This window comes from Melanotaenia boesemani, chromosome 14, assembly GCF_017639745.1.
Source record: "Melanotaenia boesemani isolate fMelBoe1 chromosome 14, fMelBoe1.pri, whole genome shotgun sequence".
NCBI lineage: Eukaryota > Metazoa > Chordata > Actinopteri > Atheriniformes > Melanotaeniidae > Melanotaenia > Melanotaenia boesemani.
In genome coordinates, this window is record NC_055695.1 from 33,972,839 (window position 1) to 33,989,780 (window position 16,942).

Below are 16,942 nucleotides of genomic sequence, written 5' to 3' on the forward strand. Positions count from 1 at the left end.
ACGTTACTGTGACGGTAAGCCAGCGCAGGATCCTCCAGCAGCATCTTTGTACGTTTCATTTTTAGCCTGGTCATGAAACAGAGGTAAACGTCGTCTGAATGCAGCTGCTGCTACTGCGAGAAGACCAAGCCTCGTATGAGAGGGTCTGCACAGCACCGCTCCTTATTCGGAAGAGTAAACTACCTTCATTTACCCCCATCTCCAAAAGTCTCCAATAATACCAGAGATACTCGTTAGAGGGGCTGAAAACTCACTAAATATAGCAACAAAGTCGCACATAAGCCAATCACAGAGGTCGTTCGTCCCTGCTTACACACACATTGGCTGTCGTCTTCTTCGTTGGTGTTCGTCTCCTTTTCTCGTATTGAAGTTAGTTTGAGTCGACAAACCAGCAGCTAATTTGTTATTACTGTGAACTACTGGGCTGAAGAGGGGAGCAGAAGTTTGTTAGCAACTAAATAAATTCAGTTATAACTCCTACAAGAAAACGACCGGCAAATGTATCGGTCGCCGAGTAGATGAAACATTCACTCACACTGTCTCACATTTTAGTTGCAAAATGTGACGATTTGGTCGCAGTCTGGAACCCTGCAGGTTTTTATTTGCTCCAGATTCTATGCAGTAAGTCTGCTGGGCTGCAGTCGTCTAGTGACAGAGACATAAAGTTGTGTGTCATCTGCATAACTTTGATAATTAATGCTAACGTTGAACAGAAGAGGTCCAAGGACTGACCCCTGGGGGACTCCACAAGTCATGGCCACTCGCTCAGATTCATAGCTGGATTCTGTGATCTACAGTATGAAACGCAACACTGAGATCCAGCGGAACAAGGACTGATACTAGACCAGAATCAGTCATGTAGCACTGTGACCAGAGCTCTTTCAGGGCTGTGATGAGGTCGGTAGCCGGACTGAATTTATCCAGATTTCCACTTTCATTTAAAAAGTCATGAAGCTGGTGAAATACAACTTTCTCTGTAATCTTGGATAATAAAGTGGTCAGACCGGTCTATAGTTGTTCATTATAGAGGCATCTGGAGGAGGGCCTTAAAGGCAGCCATCTTTAGAGCTTGATGCCAGCGAGCTGTTCTACTGAGGTAAGAACAGTTTTTTAAAAATTTGGATGGTATAATGTCCAGAGTGCATGATGTTGATTTCAGATCGCAAAATATTTCTTGTAGGATTTTTTATTTAAATTCATTTAAATTGTGACATAAGTGGCACATTACATATTAGCTAATAGACCTGCTCTTTTATTTATGCATATGTCATGCGAGCATTCGCATAACTGCCATAGAAGGGCAGAAAGCTAAGATGTTCATCTTTACTAAGGAGATTAGAGTAATTCCAGACAGTTGTTGTGTAATTGACTGATCCAATCGTGGAGGTGAGAAGGCACTTGAAATGGGGAATACGTTTTTACCAGTTTCCCATAAAGAAACACAAGCGGTCTGGACAACTAAGACGTGGACCATTGTTTGTCTGTGGATATGACAAGGGAGTCGAGACAGCAGTCTGAGGAGGCAGCATGAGTCCACCAGTGTGAAATGCTCCAGGACTGCACTGGTCTCCACCATGTTTACTGCATTTTAGTGGAAACATCATTGACTTATTAAATAAATGCATTAACTTCTGCCTTTGAAAACTGTGTTGGCTTGCATCACGTGCAAGGACCTATCTAACTTTTGAGACAATTAAACTCTGTAGTTGTCCTCAGCTCTAATTCATTCCACAATGCCACTAACAAATCAAATAAAATACTTAACTTACATATAAATCCAGGGGCTCCTGTTCTACTTATTTTAAATATCCATCCATCCATTATCTATGTCTATCATGTTTGGATGAAGAAAATACATCTTTTCTCCATCACAAGTGAATGCCATTTGTACACTTCACATCTCATGAGTCCAAGAGTTTGCAACCAATTAAAATCTGATCAGAAAATAACTAAATAAGTTCAGTAAATAAAGGCTTGTGTCTGTAACTGCTGGAGCAGGCTCCAGTTCCACTGCAAACCTGAACCTGGAATAACCTGGAATAAGCGGTATAAATGGATGGATGGATAAAGGTCATTTTGACCTGTATGAGGGGAAATTTAAATGTTTTTCAGAGGAAGTAATCCCCGCAGCATAGCAACCATCTCCATGCAATCTGAAGAATTTGGTTTTAGTTTGAGGATACTGGTTTGCTGTAGCACTGCTGAGCAGTTTTTCTCTCTGACAAATGTTTCTCACTGATGGGAATTAACCACAGACCCCCTGGACAGTTCCTGATTAATGGCACAAAAACTCTCATCGTAGCTGATACACCAGTGGTTGTGGAGAGACTTCCTAAAAGCCACAGGTCTGAGCACTACCTGCTCTACTTGAGCAGTCATTTCTTTTTTACACTAAGATACTAGGATCTTACCGGATTAGGTCCAGCAGAGCGTCAGCAGAACTCATGATATGCTTGCCGCTGTCCTCAGAGTCTTCTTTCTGGGCAGCACCACCTGGGTGGATGATGGAGACCATGATGATTCCCACTATCACAGCCACAAAGGTGGTCCATAGATAATATGACACGGTGATGAGACCGAGCCGACTGGAACACTTGGCATCGAGCGCTGCCAGTCCTGACATCAGACTGAAAAAAGACAAACAGAAATCAGTGGTTTTCTGAGTTCAGATGAAAACCTCAACAGGAGCTGGATGACATGGTTCTGGTTTTGGTCAAGAATGCCCCTGTAATTCAGAAAACAGAAGAAGGGAAAAGGTTTGTTTTATTTTTCTAAGACTGTGGATGAATGAATGAATGAATGAATGGATGAATGGATGGATGGATGGATGGATGGATGGATGGTTGGATAATTGGATGGATGGATGGATGGATGGATGGATGGATGGATGGTTGGATGGATGGATGGATGGATGGATGGATGGTTGGTTGGATGGATGGATGGATGGATGGATGGTTGGATGGTTGGATGGATGGATGGATGGATGGTTGGATAGTTGGATGGATGGTTGGATGGATGGATGGTTGGATGGTTGGATGGTTGGATGGATGGTTGGATGGATGGATGGATGGTTGGATGGTTGGATGGATGGATGGATGGTTGGATGGATGGATGGATGGATGGATGGATGTTTGGATGGATGGATGGATGGATGGATGGATGGATGGATGGATGGATGGTTGGATGGATGGATGGATGGATGGATGGATGGATGGATGGATGGATGGTTGGATGGATGGATGGATGGATGGATGGATGGATGGTTGGATGGTTGGATGGATGGTTGGATGGATGGATGGATGGATGGATGGATGGATGGTTGGATGGATGGATGGATGGATGGTTGGATGGATGGTTGGATGGATGGATGGATGGATGGATGGTTGGATGGATGGATGGATGGATGGATGGATGGATGGTTGGATGGTTGGATGGATGGATGGATGGATGGATGGTTGGATGGATGGATGGTTGGATGGATGGATGGATGGATGGTTGGATGGATGGATGGATGGATGGATGGATGGATGGATGGATCCCTTGTTAAAAGGAACATTTTAATCACAATAGGGTCCATTTACTAAGTGTTTATTTAAATGATTTCAGTGAAGAAAATGATCAAATGTTTTTGTGATGTCACGTTGTTAGTCTGTAGTTAGGCAAACTGCAGAAGCAGTGAGTGGTTGATGGTCCAACAGATTGTAGAGGCTCCTTCAGTAATAATAATTCAGTAATAATTTGAAAGAATATTTTCTCTATGGTGTTATTGGTTTGTCACAAAGAGTTGAGGACATGATGGCCTGCTTAATTCAGGTTTCAGCATTGGTTTCTGCAGCCCTCCAAAGGTCCCACCAAGCCATTTCAGTCAGGATGAGGTCTGAACTCTGACTGGACCACACTGAAACCTCAGCCTATTCCAGCCTCATGGTCCACTCAGACTCAAGGTGTCCAGATCATCATCCTTCCACCACCGTGCTGACAGTTGCTATGAAGCGTCTGGGAGGATTTGCTGCTTATTTTGACCAAACAAACTTTAGTCACTAAAAGCCATGATGCTACAGTATTTAGTTTCAGAGAAAAGAGGTTTTCTCTTAAAACTCTTACAAACAAACCATATTTGTTCCATCATTTTCTAACCGGACTGTCATGAACTTTAATATCTAACATGCTAACTGAGGCCTGGAGAGTCTGAGATGTAGATCTTGGGTTTTTCCTTGGACTGAACCTGCTGGGACGTGCACTCCTAGAAGATCGGCAGCTGTCTTTTCCACATGTGACTAATCTTTTTCTCTGTAGAATGATGGAGCCCAGAAAATGACCAAATAACCCTTCCCAGATTGATGGGCAGCAACATTGCTGATGTCTTTCCTCCTTGGCATAGTGTTAACACATACCTGGATGTTGAATTTGTCACGTGTTCATTTGAGTTTGTTTTACCAAATATTAAGAGATGCTAGGATCAGATGATTACTAATTTCTTTCTTTGTTCAATCATATCCTGATACGTAGACCCAGAGAATTAAATTAGGGTGGTTGCACCTGATTTCTTTTTTTACGTGACTGTAGCATCTGTACAGCTTAGATTCTACCAGCCATTTTCAAACACAAACACCAGAAAAAAGTCCAGTTGATTTGTACTGATCTTTCTAAGTAGTCTCTGTTCATAACATGAACATCACAGCAGCAGGCTGGAAATGCATGAAGGTGCGGGGAAACAGCTGTGTAGAGCTGGAAGCAGCATTCATATATTCATTTTCCACACCACTTGACCAATAGGCTCTATGCACGCATTATTTCCATGGTTGAGATAAGGCCGCTCCACAACTTCCAGTCTGCAGGATTTTAAGCAGGAGAAACCAGGGGGAAGGCAGACACTTTGCAGTTCAGTCGGCGTTGCTGAAAACTGTGGTCAATGATGAGCGCATGTCTGGGGATGCTGAAGAACACGACAAAGTAAACGTGAAAGAATGTTTCAAGTTTTATGTGTCCTCCGATCTCTGCAATTAAGAATATTAGCTTGTTAGGCTAATGCTAGGCTGTGCTCTCTAGCTCTGTCAACAATTTGCTAAGAGAGACTTCCCATATCTTCATCTTAATCCCCTTTATTTTTTTCAAGAGTTAGAGAAAAACAGGGCCACCAGTGAGATCTCTGTTAGAGCTCACTGCTCTATCGTTGCTACTATTATTCAATAACGAAAGCAGAGAAACTGCACCAGCTGAGGGTAGGATTAGTAATGACGTGTCACCTTCAAAGTTCTGTTGAACATGTTCTGGATTTTTACTGTTCTACCACGTTTCAGCTAGGCCAAAAATATAGGTAAATAGTTTATCTTTGCTAATAACTAATTAATAATTATACATAGGAAAGAATAATAAAAATTTAATATTCATGGTGGACTTGAGCAGAACTTCCAGCTGAAACAGTGTTTATGCAGTAATAGGGTAGCTGAGTGTGGGTATTGATTCAAGCCAGTCTATGAAAATAAAAGTTAACGTATTATTATAGCTGTCAAATCAGAATAAGTTTTGTGTAATTCTGTTTAATGTAAAATGTTTTGGCCAAAATAATAGTGACATTTCATACATTTAGCTATTTTTTAAACTGTTTATGTTCCGCTTCAGAACTGTCCTGTCATCTTTACCTTTTCCAGCTTTATTGCTCAGTCGCAGATGTGATTGAAGGCAGTTTTTTAAGTTCATCAACAGGTTTTGTTCGTGTGTATTTTAGATGACTTTACATGATTCAAATACAATTGTGCTGGTTAACAGCACATGCTCCTGTGTGGCTGGGAGTGGGCTGAGCAACCATTTGGTTATATTAAACAGCCCATTACTCAGAGTGTGGTATGCTTGTCGTCCTTCCTGTCCTTTCATCCACCAACACAGAACAAAAGTGGCATAAACCTCATACAATGGTGTGCATTATTTAAATATCTGACATTATATTTGATTACTATCATCTTTTCACTAATGCCATCTAACACTGTAAATGGGGAGTGAAGCCAGAACCAATGGATGCGATAGTGGTGGTGAAGTCCAAACCAGGTGCTACTTCAGCAAGTGGAGTAAGGTATGCAAAATCAGTGTTAATGGACATGCTACACTACATTGTTTTCTAAAAAATAGTTACTGATGTTCTAATAACGTGATCCCAGATCAGCACTTTACAAAGCTACATTGGTGAGCTGCCAGACCCAGCAACCCTTAACCCTAAAGCTACCGACACTGACTTCGACCCCAACTCTCTTCCATTAATCTATACAAACCACTTGTGGACTCCATCTTTGGGAAACTACAGGGCGGCAGAATCTTATCAGCATCCTCCTCCTTCATCTGATGGTGTCATCACCCATGATGATGCCCCCATTCCCAAAAATGCCCCTCGGAGACTATCACCGAAAGCCAACAGATTGTACTTATGTCTCAACAAACCAAGAAGAGCTGCATCTGAGATCACTGTCTGTGACAAAGTCACAGTCGCACGATATTGAAGAATCAACACGATGTCAAAGCACCTGAGTGGCATTCGTTGAGGAAGGAGAGGTGGCTGCTTCCACTTTTAGGGAGGTAAGTTATGTTAGAGGGCCAACTGCAGCAGAAAACCTGGCAGAGAGGATCATCTGGAAGACACATCAAACAGCATGTATGAAGAGAGGACTGGAAGTGGAAATGGAAGCCTTGAAGGACTACACAATTCTGCAAAACCTGAAATTCAGAAAATATGGACTAGTTATTCATCCAGGTGCACCTGGGTGCATCCCCTGATGGTCTTGACCCATTTGAGAAGCCATTGTTCAGGTTAGTTGAGATGAAATGCACAAAGTTATATCAACTGCAGTTACCTCACACAAACTGAGAGAAAGCCATCCTTTTTATTGGCAAGTGCAACGGCAGCTGCTGATCACTGGTAAGTTAGTGGTGGGATTTAGCTGTTTGTCCAATGTCCAATGACATGTTTGTGCAGCTTATTTACCAAGACACAGCTGTGCTAAACACCCTGTGACAGACATGTGATTTGTTTTTCTTTTATACATATTTGTCAAAATTCCTCCACATGCCATGAACAGAAGAGCCTAAATGCTGGATAAATGATGCATTATTGTACAGTTCTAGTTATTTAATTTTGACAGTCCATATGATTCTGTTAAAGTATTTATTTCACAAATGATAACAAAAGAAACTTTAGGGGTGCACATATTGACATGTCATGGATATTTTCAAAATATTCCGTATTCAAGGATATTGTCTAACAAGAATATTTGCATCCTTAATAAATATAGTGGGGTTGCTTCCTGCTTTGCTGCCGTGCGGACGCTTCCTGCTTTGCTCTCCTTTCTGCTTGCATTTTTCTTCTTTTTTTCTTCTTTTTTCTTATCTTTACCGGCAAGAAATTTAGGAACAAGGACTCCTGGTCACTTATAAATCACTGGAACGAATATATTTTTTGATAAATTTAGTTGATTGCCATCGGAGAACTAGTGGAATAATGTCTCCTAACCCTGCAGTATCAGTGAGCTGCACTGAGTGTGAGCAACTTTCTTTGAGGAAAACACAGCTGGAGAGGAGGATTGAAACACTGCAAGACATTCGTGTGAATGAAGAATTTATTGACTCTGTAGTAGCTTCTGTACATGCTACTGAGTTGTCAAATGGATTGAGTCACATCTTCATACGCGAAGGCATGTCGAATGTGGAGCCTCCCGCTACAGACCTGGCTGATACACTTCCCTGGATGTGTTCAAATGACATTGGAATAGCTGAGGAAAATCCCAAACCGGACCATCAGACTGATCTCTCCTTCTGGAACACTGTTGGTGCCAGACCAAAGTCCTCAACCCCGGCCAGAACCTGGTCTGATGTTGTTCGTCGCAGAGGTAAATCCAGCAGGAAATTTAAAGCTCCAGCACTCACTCCACCACCTGAAGTCTCACTGCATAATAAATATGATGTGTTGAGTCATATTAAAATGAATGATGATGAATGTAATGCAAGGATTTATCAAAATTCAAGAAATAGCCCTAAAACTCAGCCCAGGGCTAACCAGACCAGGAGGAGAGGCCAAAATTCCACAAACAGGAGGACTAGAGAAGCTATCGGCGCTTCCACACAAAAACAAATAGACACAATTCTAATTGGGGACTCTATAACAGCATGTGAGGATGGCAAAGACGGAAAATCTAACACTTTTTGATACATCAGTCAGGGAACTGACAGAGATCTTTAGACCATTCTGTCTTCACATCCAGATGGTATGAAGATTATTGTCCACACTGGGTCTTTTGATATTCTGAGGAGGAAAATTGGCTCTGAGATCCTGAAAAAAGACTTTTCTCTGCTGTTGGAGAGACTGTGTCAGTTTGGAGCACCATGTTTACATTTCAGGACCCATTCCTACAGCGGGTAAAGGAACTGAACTTTTCAGTAGACTTCTTGGCCTGAACACATGGTTATCAAACGCATGTATCACCCATGGGATAAAGTTCATTGATAACTTCAATATCTTTTGGAACTGTAAGGAGCGATTCAGACCTGATGGTGTGCATCCAAATCTAACTGGATGCAGATTACTTGGTGCACACTTGCGTCATGCTGTTGGGACGGCAAACCCAAACATGAGTGTACAGATAAGAGCGAAGGACACAGCAGAGAGGAGATCAACTCCCAGCTCTCCCCCCTCACCAGACCCTCTTCTCCACATCACCCAAGGTCTTAAAAGGATGTCTCTATCCAGGTCTGAACCCCAGCGACCACCATCTACCAAGAAATACAGGGCTCCCCCTCCTCATCCTCCTCTTAGATCATCTGTCCTGACCGAGCAGGGCATGGGAGGAGGTTCCCAGAGCAGCAGAATTCACAACAAAGATAACATGCCATGATGCGTTCAGGGTCCTGCTGTAGTTTTGCTACTACTGACAGCTGTTCTGAGATCAAGCTTGGACCCAGTAGGATTCCTGTGTTAGTTAGTAAAATAAGGAATCGAACACGGTCAGCTTGTGGGGTGAATCGATCTAATCTGTTAAATGTACCTTGTATAACTCAGAATACAACAGAGACCAGAGTAAACTTCATAAAGCTGCTGTACTTAATGTTAGATCTCTGTCCAACAAGTCACTGTTAGTTAATGACTTCATCATTTCTCACAGTTTAGATTTTCTTTTTCTGACAGAAACATGGTTAACAGAAGACACAAGTGCTACAGTTCTTAATGAAACAGCACCCCCTCATTTTAGTTTTATGGATAAATGTCGAAACGGGAGGAAAGGGGGAGGAGAAGCTGCCTTATTTAAAGATTCATTCCAGTGTAAAGAAATTTCATTTGCTGATTTTACTTCTTTTGAATATCTTAGTTTTATTTTAAGGGGCGTTCCTAAAATCCTATTTCTAATCATCTACAGACGTCCAGGACACTGTGTAAATTTTATTGATGAATTTTCTGAATAATTGTCGGTTATCTCTACTGATTTTAACCATTTCATCTTAACTGGGGATTTTAACATTCACATAGATAACATGACGGATGGTAATGTCAAGGAATTTTGTTCCATATTGGACATGTTTGGTTTGTGGCAACATGTAAAAGAACCGACCCACATTCGAAGGCACATTCTGGACCTGGTTATTTCAAAGGGTGTTGATATTTCTTCTGTTGCGATCACTGACTTGGCCTTGTCTGACCATTTTTGTATTTTGTTTGATTTACTGATCACTCAGAATGTTCAACCAACCTGCTTCTCCGTTAGGAAGAGGTACATTAATGAAAGAACAAGTGCTAAGTTTGTGGAGGCCATAGCGATGTTACCAACAACCAGAGCAGAGTCAGTTGATGGACTCCTGGATCATTTCAATCTGAAAGTCTTGAATGTAATGGATGCTGTTGCACCGATAAGAATCAAGAACACTTTGATCAAACAGAAAACACCATGGAGAAACACCACTGTGGTTACCAGCCTAAAAAGAGAATGCAGAAAATCTGAGCGGAAATGGCGGAAAAATAAACTTCAAATTCACTATGAGCTGTACAAACAAAGCCTGCATAACTATAACAATGAGCTGTGCAAGGCCAGAGAGCTGCATTTATCTGAAATGATTAACAGGAATGTCAACAATTCTCGCACTCTGTTTGCTATGATTGAAAAACTTACTAATCCTCCTAAACAGATAAGCCCTGAGCTCCTTTCCACTGAGAAATGCAACCAATTTGCAAACTTTTTTAGCCAAAAAATTAAAACAATTAGGCAAAATATTAATTCCACACAGTCAAACAAGAAAATTAGTCTGTGCCTAAAACCAGGAAACAATTCTGCTGTCATGTCGCAATTTAAAATAGTTAATTTAAAAATCCTACAAGAAACAGTTTGGCATTTGAAATCAACAACATGCACTCTGGACATGATCCCATCCGACTTTTTAAAAACAGTTTTTACCTCAGTAGAAAGTGGTCTCCTACTGATAGTTAACAGCTCACTGGCATCAGGCATTTTTCCCAAGTCACTAAAGATAGCTGCTATTAAGGCTCCTAAAGAAAAGGACTCTAGACGCCTCTATAATGAACAACTATAGACCTGTCTCTAACCTCTCTTTTATTTCCAAGATTATTGAAAAAGTTGTATTTCACCAGCTTCATGACTTTTTAAATGAAAGTGGAAATCTTGATAAATTTCAGTCCGGCTTCCGACCTCATCACAGCACTGAAACAGCTCTGGTCAAAGTGTTAAATGACATTAGGTTGAATACCGATTCTGGTCAAGTATCAGTCCTGGTTCTGTTGGATCTCAGTGCTGCGTTTGACACTGTAGATCACAGAATCCTGTTGCATAGGCTGGAAAACTGGGTTGGACTTTCTGGAGCGGTCCTTAACTGGTTCAGGTCCTATTTAGAAGGCCGGAGTCATTTTGTTACGATCAGCAGCTATGAATCCGAGCGAGTGGCCATGACTTGTGGAGTCCCCCAGGGGTCAGTCCTTCGACCTCTTCTGTTCAACTTGTATATGCTCCCTTTGGGTCAAATATTACAGAACTATAGCATTAATTATCAAAGTTATGCAGATGATACACAACTTTATGTGTCTCTGTCACCAGATGACTGCAGTCCAATATACTTAATGTGTCAGTGTCTGGAGCAAATAAACACCTGGATGAGGGAGAATTTTCTACAATTAAATGAAGACAAAACTGAGATTATTCTGTTTGGTAGCAAAGACAAGAGGGTCAGCATTGGCAAACACCTGGAGACTCGGGCTTTTAAAATCACCAACCAAGTTCGTAACCTGGGAGTGTTGATAGACTCAGATCTGACTTTCAGCTGCCACATCAAAGCTGTCACTAAGACAGCTTTTTACCAGCTCAGAAACATCAACAGAATTAAAAGTTTAGTTTCCCAGAAAGACCAAGAGAAACTCATCCATGCATTCATCTCCAGTAGACTGGATTACTGTAATGGTCTTTTAACAGGACTTCCTAAAAAGAGCATTAAACATCTGCAGCTCATCCAGAACGCTGCTGCTAGAGTTTTAACCAGGACTAAGAGATCTGAACACATCACACCAGTTTTGAAATCTTTACACTGGCTTCCAGTCAGTCACAGAATAGATTTTAAAACCCTTCTGCTTGTTTACAAATCCCAGAATGGTTTAGGCCCAGAATACATCTGTGATATGTTCAGAGAATATAAACCTAGCAGAACTCTTAGATCCAAAGACTCTGGTCAACTAGTCCAGACCAGAGTCCAGACCAGAGACCAGACCAGAGTCCAGACTAAACATGGAGAAGCAGCATTTAGCTGTTATGCTGCAAACAAATGGAACAAACTGCCAGTGGAGATTAAACTTTCCCCAAATGTAGACATTTTTAAATCCAGGTTAAAAACATTTCTTTTCTCATGCGCCTATGCATGAAATCTGCACGGTAACTTTTTTTTTTTTAACTTATCTTGCTTTTAATCATTTTAATGTAATTTATTATTTTATTGTGATTATGTGTTGATTATGTGTTGATGCCTTTTACTATTTCTAAATATCTGTAATATCTTTGTTTTATGTAAAGCACTTTGAATTGTCCTGTACATGAAATGTGCTATACAAATAAACTGCCTTGCCTTGCCTTGCCTATCATTACAATGTTATTAGGAAATGACACTGGTACTTAGTATTCTAACACCAGCATTTTTACTTGCAACTAAGTAATATTTTGATGATTTTATGTTCGGTAATATTGATTGGAAGAACTGAAATGTCTTTGTCTAACATTAAAGTTGTTCTATATATACATATGTGTTTCTGGGGTTCTGATCTCCTTTCGTTCTCCATGCATTTAAGAAGGTAGGTGGTAGCAGGTGTGCTTCTGCAGTAGTAGCACTTGCATGCCCATGTTTTGACTGAGGTTCCAATTTGGTAGTTAACCAAGAGACAGGCTACTGCATGCAGCTGACTGATGCTGCCTGTCAGTGGAAGTACTGAATATTACTGTACTGTATGTAAGATTTCTGTACTGAACATTTTGTGCTATTTTACTCTTCGAATGAGCCACTCAACGTTCAGATAACTTTATTTATCCCGTTTGGGCTTCATTTGCAGCTTACCACAGACACCAGTCAGCATTCAGAGTGCCATGTGTCAGACATCATCGTTACACAGTACCCATGAGGTTGTTGGAAGACACGACAAATAAATACATTAAATAATCAACAATAAAACAATAAAATATGGATATAGGTTAAAACCCCTGCTAGCTCAGCTAAAATAGTCCACCATGATGGCTGCTGTTGATTTGAGAAGGGGGACAATGCTTCAGGATCTCTTTGTCTCTTTGAGAGAAAGATGCTTCTTATTTTAACTCCCCGCAGACATGTGGTCATGGAGGAGGGACAACAGTGGGTTTTAAAACAGTTTTTAAATGTAAGCAGTGCACCGTTTTATCCCCACTCTCCAACTTTGAAGTGACTTTATTTGAAGTGGGTCACTCCGACCCAGTTCTGTGCACATTATACAAAACACCCAAATACAACGAGGACTTTGTGAAAGACTTGCCTGATCTTCTGGTCTAAATCGTGCCAAAGTATGTGCAATTATTCTTGGGGATTTTAAATCTAGCGCTCCTGTTCACCAGCTCTGTGATCGCCCTGCCTCTGCTAACACAAAGGAGCTCAGCTCCTGGTTCAAGTCCTCCAGCCGAACCATACTGGACTCTGTGGCGCCAATAAAAACTTTGAAGCCCAGGGCTAAATCTGAGCCCTGGTTTTATGACGGAAATCGTACAGTTAGATGGGAGTTGCACAAAACTGAGTGGAGGTGGAAGAAGGAGAAACTGCAGGTTTCCTTCCTCATCCTTAAGGACTGTTAGCGCTGTTACCAGGACACGGTTAAGGAGACCAAAAGAAAATGTCTGGCAAACCTCATTGAGTCTAATTGTCATGACCCGCGTGTGTTATTCGACACCATTAACACTGTTCTTAATGCCCCACAGCCTGTTAGCTTGGAGGCATCTTCTGAGACACTTTTTCATTGATAAGTTGCTACTGCAAGGACTCTCATCTCTGCTCCTGCATCTGACCCCTCTGTCTCTGGCCCTTATCCTACAGCTCTTGAAGAGTTTGGACTGATGTCTTTGTCAGTTTTGGAAGATCTGATTGGCCATATTAAGCCATCAGGCTCTCTCCATGACATTGTCCCTCCTGGTTTTCTGAAAAAAAAGCTTTTCCTACTATAGGGCAAGTGGTTCTGGCCATTATCAATAGTAGTTTGTCATCTGGAGTTTTTCCGTTGAGTTAGGACCCCTGCTTTTCTCTTTACATTTACTGCCCTGGGAACAGTCTTGAGAAGGCATGGCATCTCTTATCACTTTTATGATGAAGATAGATATATGTACCACTAAAAAAGAAAAATGCCTTCTCCCTTGCACCTCTTCTGGCATGTCTCAAAGACATCAAAGCCTGGTTGGCCCGAAACTTTTTATACCTTAAGGAGGAAACAACTGAAGTGATGGTGTTGGGTCCAAGTGGCTTCTGTGAACCCCCCCCCCCCCCCCTCCCCCTCTGTGGATTTGGGCCCTTTTGCAGGTTTTTTAAAGCGAACTGTCTCAAACTTTTAAGAGTTTTAAGATGGACAGTGATTTTAAATTGGATTGGCAAATCAGCTCTGTAGGGAGGAAAACCTGCAAAAAAGGAAGAAATATCACCATTTTCACCTTTTTTTCTTCTGTTCACAAATATTCTGACAGCCATTCCATGAAGGAACTTTTCTTTTTTACTTTTTACTGGCTTGGTGAGTGGATGTACCACTGCCAGTTCGTTTTGTATAATAAAGGGTTAGCAGCTTTTACCTCCGCCACAGCTTTAGCTAACTTGTGAAACAGCAGCACATATGCATGAAGCTCTGTTAATGACACTGATTGGCTGCATAAGTAAATACATATGAATCGCATAATATCATTGGCTGGACAGTGTCAGTCATTTTAGTTACCGCTTCTTGTCACCTGTCAGTGGATTGCACTGAGAGACAGTGATATTGTATGGTACTGCTATGTGTTTATTTTATTTACAGTGCAGGTTGGATTTTATTCCATGTGGTGCAGCTTAGAGGAAACATTGGCAAGTAGCACGCAAGAGGCAGGGTTCACCCTGGACACTATACACTACACTGTACAATACACCGGTCCATCGCAGTGGAAGCAGCATGTGATGCAGAATTTATGGTTTCTTCACAACACGCTGATGCAGCGGATGATAGTGAGGTTGATATGAGTGCTGCATGTATCTGTATGTTTCTTCTGTAGCAGGACAGCAGGCTACAGGAATGCAGAAAGGACAAACGTTCACCAGCAGCACACAAACAAGTTAAAACTTCCCTTCTTTTATCATTAATTTATGATGAGTGTATTTATCTAAGTACAAATGTAAATATAAAATATGTAAAACTGAATCTGATATTGTCAAATTAGTTTCTGGTAATTGGGCTTCCCGCTCATTTGTTTACATTTATAAGTGAACCATTTGAGTCTTCCTGCATCACACAACCAAAGCTTTGTTTCAGTGTGAGGAGACTACTGTGACCAGCAGCCATGGTTACAGTCATGCATCATTAACGCCAGCGTGAGGAGTGTGTTTGAGGTCCCTGAGCTGAATACAGCCTCAATGACTCATCAAAATACACACAAAGGTTTTCTCTGCAGAGATTTAATTAAATAAGTGTAATTATCTTGGCAAGAGAAACTGGTTTTGGGCAAACAGGTGCCTTGTAACAGCTGTGAACGTAACCCACCAAAAAAGACTTTATCTTCCTTATTGGATGACTGCAGGATGACCTGATCCATTTAATATATCAAACATTAACCACTCAGATGTCCCATCTGACATTCTGGTCCACACTCCTTACCAGTGAACTGTATTGGGATTTATTAGCATTCATGTCTGTACTCGGTATCAGCAAGTACTGAAATGTAAGTAGCCTACTTTAAAAAACTGTGTTATAGGTACATCCCTGTTTATTACTTACATTTTAATGCAAATTTTGCAAATGGAGGGTTACACTCTTCTCCTCACACTGCAAACAAACTAAACAACAACATTAGGTTGAGGTAACAACATTATTAGGTAGATTAGGTAACTAAGAATTTAAGGGATTGAGAAACACTGTTAAAAACTGTTACTGGTTCTCGGAAAAATCTCATTCATCATTCACTCATTCACTCTCTTTTTCTCTGCCACTTGGTCCAATTCATTGTCACAGGGAAGCTGGAGGCTATCCCAGCAAACAGCAGACGAGAGGCAGAGTACACCTGGACAGGTTACCAGTCCATCGCAGGGCCAACACAGAATGTGATTTATTTGTTTACAATATTAAATTACAATGAAAATTTGACAAAATGGCAACATAAAAGGTTAATTTTGAAAACATACAAGCAGCACACACAAAAGAGCAAAGACTAAAATCACATGTTCAGCTGGTGTGGATGCTGTCGTTCTGATGGCGAGGTAGCCGAATCATCTGAATGATCGGATGATCTTCATGAACAAGGATGGAAAAACTGGTATTTGAATGAAAGGTCAGTTTACCTGGACACAACGAGGGGGAGAATCAGCATCTTCAGCATCCTCATGAGCAGTTCTCCAGGAAACTGGAAGTACTTCACTTCCTGTCAGGAAGAGCGAATAAGGGTCAGGCCGTTTTTAAGAAATGCGTCAGAAATGCATTTTTTCCAGAAAAGTAATGAACTGTAATGAACGAATTAATAAAGTAATGAAGCGACAGGACTGGAGGATGAATCATATAAGTCCTGTAAGGTTGGTATGTCTGAGGACATAATTTAGGCTGTGGTCTATTTCATGATGTCTTTTGGACAGGACAATGGAAGGTGGAGGACTTTACTAACACGATTAACATCTGTATTCGCTATATTTGATATAAGGATTTTATATATTATGGGTAGGATTTTAACTCATTAAAAATATTAACATATTTAATCCCAGTTTGCAAACAATAAAGAATGTTTGTACACCGGTTAAACTGATGCACGCGTCGAGCTGAGCTAACACACTTTTGCTAATTTAGTTATGTTAGCGCTATATTTACCGTGTTTTCAGAACCATCTAGTGACTCTGTTTCAAAGAAGCGGGTAGCGACAAATCTAACGACTTTTTCTGGTGTTGTTGGAGACGTTTGGAAACTGACATGAAAGCACGTTTACTTCTTCTTAATGAGCAGCTTTTATCACGATGGCGTTGGTACAAAAACTACCAAATACGGCAAATATAGTCAACTTTATAAAAACCAAACTTGACGGAAAAAAGTTCCTACTTCCATGCAAATTCTGACCATGGTGTACACACAAAATCTGGGAAAACGGGAAACTGCGACACCAACGGTCCAGAATAAAACCAAGGAAATGATGAGATGGAGAGTGTTCTGCCAACACTTACCAGTCAGTAAAAAAATGTAGTAATCTTAGAT

The 16,942-nt window shown here is 41.0% G+C and overlaps 1 protein-coding gene across 2 annotated transcripts in view; it reads right to left on the reverse strand.

Annotated features, from left to right (window-relative positions):
- The window catches only part of slc1a7b (solute carrier family 1 member 7b), a 78,513-nt gene that overhangs the window by 15,483 nt on the left and 46,088 nt on the right, over window positions 1-16,942 (reverse strand). The window contains exons 2-3 of one of the 2 annotated variants that reach the window (XM_042005631.1): window positions 16,048-16,127; window positions 2,412-2,627 (exon numbers count right to left, since the gene is read on the reverse strand). In XM_042005631.1, the coding sequence (XP_041861565.1) occupies window positions 2,412-2,627; window positions 16,048-16,091 (260 nt within the window). In that variant the 5' untranslated portion in view covers window positions 16,092-16,127. The remainder of the gene's footprint in view (window positions 1-2,411; window positions 2,628-16,047; window positions 16,128-16,942) is intronic. The other variant, XM_042005632.1, reaches the window with a different exon arrangement.